Raw genomic sequence first — 15,766 nt, forward strand, 5'->3', positions numbered from 1 at the left:
GACATTTCAGGTCAGAACCCTTTGTCGAGACACTTGGAGGGTTCCGACCCTAAACATCAACCACTGATGCTGCTCGACCCACTGAGTTCCACCAGCAGATGGTGTTTTGGTTCAGATTCCAGTGACTGCAGTCTTCTGTGTGGCTAGTCTGCCACCCATAGCTGATCTGATAGCATTCTGCATTCCTCACCATTCCTGGCAACATATTGCTCCTCCCTTCATCAACCATACAACTGTCTCTGCCTTAAAGCTTTTTATGAAGGGTTGCAAAGACCCACAACCCTCATCTCTACCTCACGTGTATGACTTGCTCATTTTCGAACAGAGAACCCTTGTTCTAATTCTCCCCACATCCTCCCTGTCGTGACCCTTCAGGATTTTATATGCTTCAATCCCAGCAGATCCAAGGCTGCTACCTGTGGGGTTCTGAAAAAGACAGGAAGGGTACAATCTCCACAGGTGGGTGAGACCGTGGATGCGAGGGAACTTCACCTACTCCTAACGGATGCAGCAAGGACGCTGCAGTAAGGGAGAAAGGAACAGAGGGAAAACCTGCAGATTTGGGTGGGAGATGGTGTAGAGCAGCGTTTCTCAACTGGTGTTCCCCGGAACCTTAGGATTCCGCAAGAAACAGTGATAAATGGGCTTATGCATTTTTGAGTAATTTTTGTTTAATTTTATATTCGTAATTTTACTATACACGGACTCCATATTGTTGGAAAATCCTTGGTGATTATAATAAAGGCTCCAACCTCATATTATTTAAAATTATAATAATCATAGGGAATGCATTTAGCAATGTCGATATGACGCCAATATGAAACCGCCTTCACTGGTTAGTGGGCAGGACCTGTACATGGTGGATTCGTGCATCTCTGAGACAAGCACAGGTTTCACATTAGAGGAAGCAAACCTCACTCTCTTATCAGCTTTGAAAATAACCTTTCCTTGGTCCATATATTTGTTCATAGGACTTTGTACCTTGATTTCTCTTCTGCCTTTTCAACATTGTCAATAAATGATAAGTTATGGTAATAGTTATCTGCTTTCGTTCTGTTTATGTGCATTATACGTATGTGATATTGGTTATTTATGTTTATTTTGTGTGTGTGGGTTGACAGATTTTTTTGTGAAGGTAAACCTCGGTGTGAGGTCTCTTAAACGAGCTGTCTTGGTTTTTTTTTTGCATTGCCAATATATTTGATGCTTACCACATGAACTACGATAAAAATATAAGAGATAGATATTAATAATGAAATATAATAATTTTTATGCAGGGCTTCCCCGAGACATGAAAACTATTTCAAGGGTCCCACAAGGGTAAAAAGGTTGAGAAACACTGGTGTAGAAAATGTACAATTGGCACATCTGTTTAATTCAAAATAAATTAAAAGAACTGTTAAAGATCGGTGCCTCCTTCAAAATGGTCTCAGCAAGGAGGAGTCACGTGATGGAGTAGTGGCCGGACGGTGAACTCCAGCCCTCTCCAGAAAAGTCGGGAAAAACAAGAGAAAACACAAAGGCACAGAAATAAAAGTTACAGAAAAGTGAGTATAAAGGTGGAAAGAAGATGGCGACAAAAAAAGAAAAGTCGAAAGCAACGGTAAGAAGAGAGGAAGAGAAGACAAAGGAGGAAAAAGGTGAAGGCCTTACCTGTCCGAAGAGGCCCGCTGCGGAGAGAGAAACCCGCTCCCTCAGGTCGGTAAATAATGGACTACAAAAATGGCTCGCAGAGCCGAACAAAAGTGCGCAAACGCGCATGCGCGAAGTTTCGCGCATGCGCGATGCGAATGAAAAAAAACACACCGACGGGAGGGGGGACCAGCTGGGGAGTCGATCTCCACAGCCGGCAACGACAGCTGCAGAACACCTGCAGCAAGAAGAGACCACAGAAGACAATAGAAACAAGATAGAAGAGGAGGAAAGGGCAACAAAGAAACAACAGATGGTCAACTCAGAGGAAGAAGAAGAGGAAGAGTATGGTGAAATAGAAGAAGAAAAGAGAGGCAAGGTAAAGGATATACTTGCTCTTATTAGAGGATACATGGAATCATTTAAAGAATGGCAAACACAGGAATTTAAGGATTTAAGAAAAAGAATAAACAACACAGAGGAGAAAATAATTAAAATGGAGATGACCTTAACAGAAATGGGAAAAAAAATGGACAAGATGGAAGAGCGGGCAGTAGCAGCAGAAATGGAGGTAGAAGACTTAAAAAAGAAATTGGAGAAATCTAATAAAAAAACTAAAGAGACACAAGAACTACTAGCTCAAAAAATAGATACAATGGAAAACCATAACAGAAGAAATAACATAAAGATAGTGGGCCTTAAGGAAGATGAAGAAGGCAAGAATATGAGGGAGTTTATAAAAGAGTGGATCCCTAAGACCCTAGGATGTCCAGAACTACAGCATGAAATGGAAATAGAAAGGGCACATAGAGTATTGGCCTCTAAACCACAACCACAACAAAAACCAAGATCTATTGTAGTAAAATTCCTAAGATATACTACAAGAGAAAAGGTACTGGAGAAGACAATGGAAAAAGTAAGAGAGGGCAACAAACCACTGGAGTATAAAGGGCAAAAAATCTTCATTTATCCAGATATAAGTTTTGAACTCCTAAAGAAGAGAAAAGAGTTCAATACAGCAAAGGCGATTTTATGGAAGAAAGGGTATAAATTTATACTAAAGCATCCAGCGGTATTGAAAATATTTATTCCAGGACAGCAAAACAGACTATTCTCGGATCCAGAAGAAGCACGAAAATTTGCAGAACAATTACAAAAATAGACTGAGGGAGGAAGACGGGTAATGAGAGTTAAAATGATCACGACTGATATGTATGTGGGTAAAGACAAAAATAGACTGAGGGAAGAAGACGGGTAATGAGAGTAAAAATGATCACGATTGATATGTATGCAGGTAAAGAGGTATAAGAGTGAATAGAGACAATGAGCATACATGAATGTATCTGTACTTAGAGGAAAATATAGATAGTATAGACAAGAATTAATAAGGGAAGGTAATGGAATAGAGAGAATAAGGAGGGAATTAAAAGAGGGACCTTTGTGACATATGAAAAGTGAAATCTTTTCTGGGGGAGGCGGGGTGGGGGGAAATAGCGGTCACTGCACAATCAGTTGACGCTTGCGAGCGGATTCGCAAATCCAAATGGAGAGGGGAGATGTGGTTGTCCGACAAGGGATAAAGGACAACTCAGGAGGTGAAGGGGAGATTGGGGATAAATAAGATAGAAATAGGAGAATAAGGAAAATGTTAGATGTTGTAGGAATGTTGTCTTATGAAGAGTTGAAAATAAGAAAACAGAAATGGAAAAGGAGGAAAGGTAATGATGGAAAAACGGAAAGAGAAGATAAACAAAATATAAAAGGGCTACGCTGAACTATATGTCTTTAAATATTAATGGAATACATAACCAAATTAAAAGGAAGAAACTACCAAATTTAAATGAATAAATGTATTCCATTAGAAAAAAAAATAACATATTGGTTAAGAAATAATATTGAAATATTCGAACAAGTATAGGAGCCTTACATTAAATACAATAGCGAAAACCTACCGGGGACAAACATTACCTAAGTTGATAGAAGGAGAAGGAAAGAAAAGAATGGACTCAGTAGAATTTCTGGTGTAATTTTGTTGAATGACAACATTGTCTGACTGGATTAATGCAACCTAGATTGTATACCTAAAATGGATGAGAGGGGGGGGTGGGGGGGTGGTTTGGGAGGAAAGGGGGAGGGGGAGAAAAAGTCACTGTATATGTGTGAAAAGAAATAGTGTATATCATGGCTAATGTGATTTATGGTGTGAAAAATAAAAAAATTTAAAAAAAAAAAAAAAAAAATGGTCTCAGCAAGTTGGTAATTGTCTCCTTAATTAAGAAGCAGTTCAAATCAGGCTTATTAAACATACCTAGAAAAGGCAGGAAAGGGGGAAGACGGGGCGGGGCCGTGGGGGAACACAGAGGGGCAGGGAGGAAGACAGGGTGGGGGAAAAGGGGAAGATGGGGCAGGAGCAAGGATGCCCAGAGGAGTGGATGCATGGAAACAAAGATGATTGCATGGGGAAACTCAGAGGGGCAGGTGCGAGGAAACTCAGAGGGGCGGGGGAACACAGAGGGGCGGGCTCGGGGGAACACGGGGGTGTTTGACGTTTGGTAGAACAAAAGAAACTCGTTTTCAGATAGACAAGGCCAAATCCAGGGCAGTGGGACAATAGGAAGGAGACAGGCTGATGCCATCTCCAACACTTGCCACGTCCAGTATTTCGTTCTCCTCTTCGGCTAATGCTACCTGTGTCTACCACTGATCCTGGTTCGTCCCTGCCCAATGTACCCCAGTCAGGGACAGCATCCCATCCCAGCAGGTGCTGGGGAATTGGTAGTGGCCCATTGTCACCCGCCTGCCGTGGTTTAGCTCACCTCTTCTCTCTGCTGCACCAAGGTCTTCAGCTGATTCACTTCATTGGTCGCATCCTCAATCTTCTTCTGCAGCTCTTGCTTGACCTGCTCATGCAATCTCTCCTGAATAAACAGAGAACCAAGAGAAATTACTTCCGAGCGACTCAAGCCGCTGTTAACCCTGGCAGACTGGCAGTTTCTTGCCCTACTTCCTACAGATACAAGCTAGTAAAGTGGTTAGTAAAGGTACTCTGAAACCCAGTGGCACAACTAATAGAGGTGAAGCTTCACAGCGTCAGGGGCTGAGTTAGACCTGTCCGTGTGGAGTTTGCATGGTTTCCTGGTCGGCTGCAAAGGTTTCCTCCGAGTGCTCCAATTTTGTCTCTTCTTCCAAAGAAGAGTGGGTTGGTGGGTTAATTAGATGCTGCAAATTATCCCGAGGCTGAGGGTGATGGTGGAATTGGAGAGAGTTGAAGGAATGTAGCCGTAGTGGTATTAGTGATGATGGCTTGAAAACTCACAGCACTGGATTTTGATTCCAAGACCGCCAGGAAAGAATCGGGGACCTGTGGAGCAGCTCACATCGAGTCCCACGGTGGAAACAGGCCCATAAGAACAGCTTGTCCGGGCCAAACATCGTGCCTTCCTGCTTTAGTCCCACTTTCCTGCATTAGGCCAACCCCCTCCAATCTCTCCCATCCATGGAGTTAGTCTTGTGTTTTTTTTTTATAAAAGGAAGCTAACATACATCCCTCCTCCTCTTTGGCTGGCAGCTCATTCCATGTGCCCCCCACCCCACCCTCTGAGTGAAGAACTGACCCCTCACCACCCTTCTAAACCCCATTCCCTCACCTTACAACGAAGCCCTTTTGTATTAGATTCTCCCACACTGGGAAAGAGACTGTTAGTATTCACCTTATCAATACCTCTCATGATTTTATAGACCTTAATAAGAACCTTCAAGTTTAGCAGCTATTGATTTTTTTAAAAATTTAGACAACATGCTGCACCACCCAAATACACTCATGTGGCCAATTAACCAATGTTTTTGGAATGTGATAAGATATCAGGGTAAATATACATGGTACTATGAGCTCCCGTTTTAGTAAAATGCGATTATCGCTTTAAGGGAGAGTATAAGCAGGAGGGACTGAATGGTCACAGCTAACATTTAACATTTCACACAAGCACCATCACAAGTCACAGTCCAGTGACAATTCAATACATTGGAAGAACTGAGGGAAGGTTGATCACAGTCTGTTCCAGACTCGATACATTCGCAAAGACACTGAATTTGTCAGGAAGAACCATTCCGGCTCCTGAAGAGAAAACAGCTTTTTGAAGCAGCTCTTGTGACCAACCATTTTGTGGAATTCAGGGCAAAGCACCCTCTGAGAATGGCTGGGCCTTTTCGGTGGATTGATCTGTGCCAGGAGGGTCTTTTGGGAAGCAAAGTGCTTCATTTTGATTGTGACTAACAATGGAGTTACTTGAAGAGACCAGTGCCAGGGTCTTGGAAGGTTCGTGGAGGCCACCCAGTTTGAGTCTTGCCTACAAAAGGACCAGGAGTGTTGTGACCACAGCTCGTGTGGGGATAGATTTAGTGTCAAGGATAGTTTAAAAGTTAAGACTATAAGAGTAAGAAATAAAATGAGTCTTTTAAAATTAAACACTGTCTGGTTGATTGTCTATTGCTGCTCGTTACACGCGGTTCGTAACAACAAGACACTAGGAGAACATACAAACACCTTTAAGGCAGCAGCGGATTCGAACACGAGTCACTGCCCATGATAGTGTTGTGCCAACACGAACGATGCTGCCCGAGAGCTGACACCCAGCAGCTGCAAGAGATGATCCAGCACTCAGTGGAGAACTGTCTTCTATCTCACACAGGTGTCGAAGCTGTTGAGGGCCCTTGCAGAATTGGAATAGGGAGTTGGGTGTGACACACTGGGAGGGGAAGGGGCAGGGGGAAGCAACTGAGGAGAGAAAAGCTAGTGGGCTTCACTTACATAATGAAGCTGGTTGGGATGGAGTGGGTGGGGCTCAAAGCTCAATCTGCACCACAAGGGCTCAGTAGGAGACATCTGTGCCCTGACAAGTGCATAGAACACCACAGCAACCCACCAGGTCTGGGTCCATTGTGATACCAAGTGAATTAATCTGCTCTGCCTGCATGTGGTCCTTAACCCCCTGCCTATTCATGGATCAATCTAAATGCCCCTTAAATCTTGTTCTTGTATCAGTTTCCACCACCTCACCTGGCAGCAAGCTTCAAGCACATTCTGTGTAAAAACAAACCATACCTTGTAAATCTCTTTTAAATTCTTCCCTCACCCCCTCACCTTAAAGCTGTGCCTTCTGGTCTTTGACATTAAAAGGACAGCTCTGTTGGTGTAGCAGTTAGTATACAATGCCTTTACAGCTCCAGCGATCGGGACTGGGGTTTGAATCCTGCGCTGTCTGTAATGAGTCTGTATATTCTCCCTGTGTCTGCTTGGATTTTCTCTGGGGGTTCCAGTTTCCACCCTTCAAAACGTTCAGTAGGTTAATTGGGTCTGAATTGGGCAGCACGGACATGTGGGCCGAAATGGCCCATTACTGTGCTGTAGGTCTAGATTTAAATTTAAATTTCCACCCGTGGGGGGGGGGGGGGGGAAGACTGTCTAACCCATCTATGCCAAGATTCTTTGAGACGTTGAGGTGAGCCAAGTGCAGGCAAATGAGACTCGCTTGGACAGTTTTGGTCAGCCTGGACAGGTGGGGTGATTTCTGTGCTGTAAAACTCTACCCTCCAATCAGATCTCCCCTCCACTGCCAACACTCCAGAGAAAACGGTCCAACTTTATCTCACCTCTTCTTACATCTCATACTTTAACTTGGGCAATATCCTGGTGAGCTTTTCTGCTCGCCTTCTAAAACTTCCACGCCCTTCCTATAAGGCAGCAACAAAAAAAAACTGCACACAATACTCCTCAATGAAGCTTTACACAGTGGCATCTTTATCAACCCTAAATGAGGACGATAAACAGGCCAGGCCTGTCAACTTGGGATTCAGGCAGCTATGGACTTGCACCCTAAGATTCCCTGGACGTCAATGCTCCTGTCATTTACTTTCTTCTTCCACCTCACACTTGTCTGTATTAAATTTCATCTGCCATTTCTACACCCCTACTTTCGACCTATCTCTATCTTACTGTGGCCTTTGACATTCCTTATGGTCCGTGTTTGCCAATTTTTGTGCCGCTGACAACCCATTTACAGTTACGACAGAATCGTTGACATACATCTCAAATGAAAGAGGTCCAGCATTGCTCCCTGTGGAGCATCGCTGGTTACCGACCTCCAGTCCAAATAACACCCCTCTACCACTAATCTGTCTTCTACAGTGAAGCCTGTTTGAACGAAATGCACCAAGTCACTGTGGTTGGCATCTGACTTAATCTCGTGGATCAGTGTACCAAGAGGTACTTCAGTGCTTTGCTAAAGTCTCTGTAAATTACACCCACCATCCTATTCTAGCCAATTATGTTCATCACCTCCTCAAAGAAACTCTGGGTTTGAATAAAAGTCCTCCCCAAACCAAGGTCAGGCAGACTATCCCTAATGCCTACACTTTTCTAATTACAACTAAATTCTCAATGATTGCTAGCAGAGATCATTTTGCCAAGTTCTGACCAAGAAATCAGACTGTGAAACATCAAAGATTGCTTTGATGGAAATCAACCAATGATTTTACTAAAGCATAGTGAACACAAACAGCCGCACTCACCCCAAACACAGTTAACGGAAACAGCCTCACTCACCCCCAAACACAGTGAACACAAACAGCCGCACTCACCCCCAAACACAGTGAACACAAACAGCCGCACTCACCCCCAAACACAGTTAACGGAAATAGCCTCACTCACTCCTGAACACAGTTAACGGAAACAGCCTCACTCACCCCAAACACAGTTAACGGAAATAGCCTCACTCACCCCGAAACACAGTTAATGGAAACAGCCTCACTCACCCCCAAACACAGTTAACGGAAATAGCCTCACTCACCCCTGAACACAGTCGATGGAAACAGCCTCACTCACCCCAAACACAGTCGATGGAAACAGCCTCACTCACCCCTGAACACAGTCGATGGAAACAGCCGCACTCACCCCTGAACACAGTCGATGGAAACAGCCGCACTCACCCCTGAACACAGTCGATGGAAACAGCCTCACTCACCCCTGAACACAGTCGATGAAAACAGCCTCACTCACCCCAAACACAGTCGATGGAAACAGCCTCACTCACCCGCAAACACAGCTTCATTTATGTGTGGCAGCTGCTGTCAAGGAACACTGAGTGAGGTAACAGGTCACATCATCCCTTTCCCTTACTTCTCCAGATAATAACCCTTTCAGCTTCTGCTATGTCCAGCGATGCCTTAACTGCAGCCATCCCTGCAGAAGGGTCCTGCAGATAAACACCCAAAGGCAGCGGAAACCACCTCTGCTCCACCCACTGATAAACCCGGGTCAGTACTATCAGTTGTGAAACATGCAGTCTGTATATAATAGTTAATATCATAAAGAAAGAAAGAATAGGTGCCACAGGCAACACCAGCGGCCTGGGTTTGAATCCAGCATTGTCTGGAAGGAGTTTGTATATTCTCCCCATGGCTTTTCTGCAGGTACTCGTTCTTCCCACCCTCCAAAAACGTATGATTTTGTAGGTTAATTTGGTGTAACTGGGCGCACAGGTTTCATTGGCTGGAATCCGCTTCTCCCGTGTTGTAAATAAAAAGTGAAATTTAAAAAAAACATTAAAAGTCTGCGATCTTAACGCATTGTTAATTAATGAAGCTGTGATCAAAGGTGGTGACAGTGGGAATAATCCATCAATGGAGAAATCTCAACTACAAGTCCAGAAACCATGCAATAAAATAACATCAAAGCAGTTTTAGGAATCTGATTTTTTTTTTGGAATGACCTGAGAATAAAACACAGGACGTCAGTGAATCTGACCAGAGCCTCTCGGACTGTCACAAAACCCCAATGCCATACAGGTATGGAAACTGGCTCCTACACAACTCCAACCTCCAAGTAGCATTAGCTGGAGGGGCTCGGCGGATTGGGCAACATCTTTGGGAAAGGGTTAGTCAACGTTTTGGGTCAGAATCCTTTGGAGATTTTTCCACAGCAACATCGTGCAACTACCTCCTACAATGCCCAGCATCTGAGCAGTTTTGCACCATCACAGTCGACATCAAATGCATGACACTAGGGGCCACTTCACCCATTGCATCTGTGGCAGTTCACAGGGCAATCCCAATCCCCAACTAATTTACCCCATAACCATCATCCCCAGTGGCAATTTACAGTGGCCAATTATCCCACTGACCCGGGATGTGGGAAGGGTCCCATGCATAGACCTTGCAAACTCCATATGGACAGCGCCCGAGGTCAGTGTTGAACTGGGGGGTGGTCTAGCTTGGCGATGCTGCTGTTCTAGAGTCACGACCAGTAACCTCATGAACAGATGTTATTCAACTGCTTGACAAGCTGTAACCACTGGGAGGTAATATACACTGACCTTCTCGTCTGCAGCAGCTTTCATGAGATGGCGCTCTCTCTCCAATCCCACCCGTGCTTCCTCCTGAGACCTGAAGAGACTCTGTCTGGACTCTGCCAGCTCCTTGGACAAGGCCTCTTTCTCCACTTCAAGCAGCCTCAGCTCCCCCTGCATTTTGCTCTCGCTCTCAGTCTTGTGCTTCAGTTCGTCCACCAGCTGTTCCTTCTCTCTCTCCCCCTCCAGTATCTGCTTCCTCAACTTGTTCACAGCCTCCGATTTCTCCTCCAGCTCCTGCTTTACACCACAGAGCCTGGGAAAGAAGGGGGAAATCAGTCATTATTATCACCTGATTGTACATATACAACCTGATGAGACAGTGTTTCTCCAGACCACAGGCCACACACAATACTCACATAATAATTACAGATACAATATCACAATACATGTAAATCTTTTCTGATACTTTACTTGGTTACAGGATACCAATCACCAAACGTGGGAAGAGCCATTTCTCAGCCTGGTAGAATGTAGGCCAGGTCAGGCCCTTTAGCCCACAATGTTGACCTCTACAGGTACACAATCCTTTATCCGGAACCCTTGGGGGACAGTGTGTTCAAAATTTCAAATTTTTCTGGATTTCAGAACAAAAGCCAGCTGCCCCGAATTTAAATCCACCCGAACTGACCTGCCATATCCACCATCTACCAGTCATGCTGGCGTCTCTCTCCCCCACCCCAACCCCGTTCACCCGAGTCGTGCTGCCGTCTCTCTCCCCCTCGCCTGCCTGAGTCGTGCAGCCGTCTCTCTCCCCCCTCACCCGTCCGAGTCGCGCTGCCGTCTCTCTCTTCTTCCCCCCCCCCACCCCCCGACTACACGAGTGGTGCTGCCATATCTCTCTCTCTCCTTCCCCCCCCACCCACCTGAGTCGTGCTGCCGTCTCTCTCCCTCACCACCTGCCCAGGTTGTGCTGCCATCTTTCTCCCCCTCACCCACTCGAGTCCCCCCGCCCACCTGAGTCGCGCTGCATGTCTCTCCTTCCCACCCTGCCCACGCGAGACACGCTGCCGCTTCTCTGCCCCTGCCTGAGTCACGCTGCCATCTCTCTTCCCTTTTCCCACCGTATCACGCTGCCATCTCCCCCCCCACCCAACCTAGTCACACTGCCGTCTCTCTCCCCCACCCACCCGAGTCGCGCTGACGTCTCTCTTCTTCCCACCCCGCCCACCCGGGTCACACTGCCGTTTCTCTGCTCCTGCCCGATTCGCGCTGCCATCTCCCCCCCACCCAACCTAATCATGCTGCCATCTCTCTCCTCCCCCCGCCTGAGTCATGCTGCCATCTCTCTCCCCCAGCCCGCCCGAGTCATGCTGCCGTCTCCACACCCCCACCGCCTCCCACCCAACCTAATCACACTGCTGTCTCTCCTTCCACTGTACTAGTACCAGGAAAAAAATGCCGGTTTTTGGAGCTTTCTGGATTTTAGATTCCCGGATAAAGGATTGTGTACCTGTATAAACCTATTCTACATCAATCTATTCCTTTCTTCTGTCACGCCCGTAACCCTCCTTTTTTTTTACACCCATGTGCCTATCTAAAGATCTTTTGAATATCCCCGTTGTACCAGCCTCCACCACCACCCCCTGCCATGCATTCCAGGCCCCCACTGCTCTCTGCATACAATGGGTGATGATCTGAAGACGGTAACTTTGACCCTCTGGTTTTAATCTTGGAAAGCTCAGCACCTTTAGGTTTATTTATCACCTAGTACAGAGAGAAGCTGTGTAAATGGCGCAGTTTAGAGTATAGGATTGCAATGAAAAGGAAGACCAATTAGCAGCAAGGACAGGACTTTTATGGGTTACAGGTTCCATTATTGTCACATAATACTGTATTTAGAATGTAACATTCATGAAATTCTGTAACTTGGTCTACCGTAAGGTAGACCGAGAATTGCCACATTGTCCACAAATGAGGTCCCAGCAAGGAACGAACTTGCAACCCCTGGTTTACGAGACCACTGAGCTATTGGAGCCTCAGTATGGAGTTCATTCAGGAACCTGATGGCTGCAGGGAAGAAAATGCCTGTTGGTGTGTGTTTTTCACACTCTTAAACCTTCTCCCCGATGGGAGTGTGTCTGGGGAACGATGAGTCCTTCAGAATGTCGGTTACCTTTCCTTGGCGGTAGGAGATGCGGATGGATTCCCAGGAGAGGATGGAATTTTGCATGATATTCTGAGCTGCCTTCACTCGCGCCCAATGGAGTATAATGACCAATGAGTGCAATGTACTAATGCACCAAAGTTCTTACTTGCTGCAGGCAAGCAGGTTCATAAGATGCACCAACTACAAAAGCAATGGTTAGCGTGACACTGTTACAGCGCCAGCAATTCGGATTCGCATCCCTGTCTGTCAGGAATTTGTATGATTTTCCCCCCAGGTGCTCCGGTTTCCTCCCACCCTCCAAAATGTAAGGAGTTGTAGGTTACTTTGGGTGGCACAGGTTTTATTAATGGAGGTATGGTCCAGCAAAGCGAGGAAGCCATTTTCCTCCATGGAGTTCTGGAGCAAAGGAGACTGCGCGTGAAATTATTTTACACCGGATGGCTGCTGTACATTTGCTGCCACAGGAGAGAGGTCTTGGCCCATTAGCAAAGGAGGTCCAAAACAGGAGATCCAGCTCTGCTGCAAGAACTTTGTGCATGCAGGCACTTACGCACACACACTCGCCCCTGCCCACCCTGCCCCACATCCTCTGAGCGGTGGTCATTCCTCAACTGGAGTGAGTGCGTCCACTTCTGACCAGCGGACTTTAGAGTACACGTTGGGGCTCGGTGATGGACGACAAACACTTATGTCAGGAATTCCGGATAAGTCAATTACGTTTACAAGTTACAGAGGCTACAACCATTTTATAAAAAAAGAGAGCATAGATAAAATTTAAATTAAATTTTAAATTTAGACATACAGCCCAGTAACAGGCTCTATTGGCCCACGAGCCCGGGCCACCCAATTACATCCAATTGACCTCTGCATTTGAAGGGTGGGAGGAAATTGAGGACCTGGTGGAAATCCACGCAGATACGGGGAGAATGTACAAACTCCTTACAGACAGTACCGGATTGGAACCCTGGTCACCGGCGCTGTTTCAGTGTTGCACTAACCCTACAGTAACCGTGTTGAGATGTGTTGGAGGTATTCAAATTTGCATTGGTATCACAATCAATATAAACAAAATGCTTTTAAAAAACACAGCAAGCTGGGCGGCACAGTTGGTGTAATGGTTAGCGCCAAAGATTAGAACAAGGGTTCAAATCCCGTGCTGTCCGTAAGGAGTTTCCACGTTCTTCCAGTGTCTGCGTGGACATTTCCCGAGGGCTCCACCATTCGAAACGTACCAGGGGTATAGGTTAATGGGAGTAAATTGGGGCAGCACAGGCTCGTGGGACAAAATGACCTGTTATATGTTTAAATTTAAAAAAACTAAATTAAATTAAGGCCAGGAATCTAATACCTGATAGGAGCAGAATCCCAGTGGCTTTCTGAAGGAACTGAAGACAAATATGAAAGAACGTACAAGGAAAGGAAGGAAGTAATGGAGGGATGTACTGTGGAAATCATACTGACTGGGGGGGGTTTCACGTCCCACTCAAGTACTCAGGTGCACCAGACTGTAGAAAGCAGGAAATCTAGGCAAGTCCAGCATGAGGACCGACCTCCTGTCCACTGGTAACACCACTGTGAGGTACTGCCTCAAGAAGGCAGCCAACATCATAAAGAAACCCCATTATCCTGGACCCAACCTGAAGGCCACACCTCCAGTTTTTAAATCCACAGTTATCAGGCTCTTGAATATTCCTGTACTAATCCAAGACCAACGCAAGGACCTCCAAAATATCCATCTGAACTGCTGAAACTTCCCTTTGTTTTTTTTCTTGCACTAACTGGAACTGTGGATATTTATATCTCCTTAAATATTTATCTATTTTTCTGTCTTGCAATTTAAATTTTTGCTGCTGCTGTTGGTTTATGAACATTTCTGATGCCTATCAGATGGAGCCCCGGCCCCCCACCTCAGATATTCGGACCACATCCCTGAAATACAGACCGCTCGTCGGACACTCCAGACCAGTTCTGAAGCAGGTTAAAACCTGGCCAGCAGGAGCCATCCGTGCACTTCAGGACTGCTTCAAGCGCACTGACCAACACATGTTCAAGGAAGCAGCAACGGACGGCCACTGCATCAATCTGGAGGAGTATACGGCATCAGTGACCAGCTACATTAGTAAGTATACTGACGACATCACTGTGCCCAAGACCATCAGTACTCGTCAAATCAGAAGCCACGGATGACAGCGGAGGTGCACATACTGCTGATGAACCGAATCACTGCCTTCAGAATGGGCGACAAGGGAGCCCTAGGTATTGCGAGAGCCAAGCTGTCTAAGGCCATCAGGGAGGAAAAGGCCCAGTGAATTCATAGTCACTTTCAGGACAGCAAGGACACGCAACACACATGGAAAGGCATTCAAGACACCATCAACCCCAAGCTCCTGCTGCCCCCGTCGCTGGACCCCCTGCAGTTCATAAACAGATCCAACTGCTCTATGGATGATGCCATCGCCACCCCCTCCATCTAGCCCTCACCCGCCTGGAAAATAAGGATATGTTATGCTGCTTATTCAATTCAATTCGGGATTCAACACAATCATACCTCAGTACCTGGTAAGGATGTTGAGGTTGCTGGGTCTAAACACCTCCCTCTAAAATTGGACCCTGACGGGGAGACCTCAGACAGTCTGGATCGGAAACAGCACTTCTGAGACCATTACACGGAGCACAGGGGAGCCTAGGGCTGCGTGCTTAGTCCATTGCTGTTCACTCTGCTGACCCATGACTATACAGCAAAACAGCTTGAACCGTGAAGACCGTGGTGGGCCTTATCAGCAAGAACAATGGGTCAGCCTACAGAGATGAAGTGCAGAGCTAACAAGCTGCATCTGAATGTTAGTAAAACAAGAGAGATGATTATTGACTTCAGGAGTGCCCGGGTAGATCACTTTCTGCTTACCATTAACGGCTCTGCCGTTGAGTTTGTCAATAGTACCAAGTTTCTTGGTGCGCACTTGGAGGACAATCTCACCTGGTACCTCAACACCAGCTCCATAGCCGAGAAAGCCCAGTAGCACCTCTACTGCCTGCGGAGGTTGAGGAATGTTCATCTCCCACCCCACCCATCCTCACTACCTTCTACAGAGGGTGTATCGAGAGCATCCTGTGCAAATGCATCAGTGCCTGGTCTGGAAGCTGTACCACTTCAGACTGTAAGACCATGCAGAGGATAGTGGAGTGAGTGGAGAAGATTAATGGGGTCTCTCTTCCTACCACGACAGGCATCTACGACACGATGCACGCGGAAAGCAAATCACACCGTGAAGGACTCCACACACCCCTCTTGTATACTTTTCTCCCTACTGCCACCTGGAAGGAGGTACCGTGGCACTCGGGCCCACACATCCAGACAGATTTTTTTTCCCCCAAAAGCCATCAAGCTTCTCAATTCCTAGAACTTGCGTGTATTAGTATAATATGGACTTTTGTGGTATTATGACTAATATTTAACTCCTATTTATGTAAATCTGCTCCACGGACCTGGAGAAACACAATCTCGTCTTTACTGTTCATTGGTATGAATGGCAAATAAAGGTGACTTGTCTTGCAAAGCTTTTTAGCTGCAGCAAGTTAGAATTTTGGTGCATCTATATACAGTAGTTTATCTATATATCTA

The 15,766-nt window shown here is 46.0% G+C and overlaps 1 protein-coding gene across 9 annotated transcripts in view; it reads right to left on the minus strand.

Annotated features, from left to right (window-relative positions):
- eea1 (early endosome antigen 1) overlaps window positions 1-15,766 on the minus strand; it is a 123,464-nt gene that overhangs the window by 26,012 nt on the left and 81,686 nt on the right. For all 9 annotated transcript variants that reach the window (XM_069908165.1, XM_069908161.1, XM_069908163.1 and 6 more), the window contains 2 exons: window positions 10,002-10,290; window positions 4,449-4,550 (listed from right to left, as the gene is read on the minus strand). In XM_069908165.1, the coding sequence (XP_069764266.1) occupies window positions 4,449-4,550; window positions 10,002-10,290 (391 nt within the window). The remainder of the gene's footprint in view (window positions 1-4,448; window positions 4,551-10,001; window positions 10,291-15,766) is intronic.

This window comes from Narcine bancroftii, chromosome 13, assembly GCF_036971445.1.
Source record: "Narcine bancroftii isolate sNarBan1 chromosome 13, sNarBan1.hap1, whole genome shotgun sequence".
Classification (NCBI taxonomy): domain Eukaryota; kingdom Metazoa; phylum Chordata; class Chondrichthyes; order Torpediniformes; family Narcinidae; genus Narcine; species Narcine bancroftii.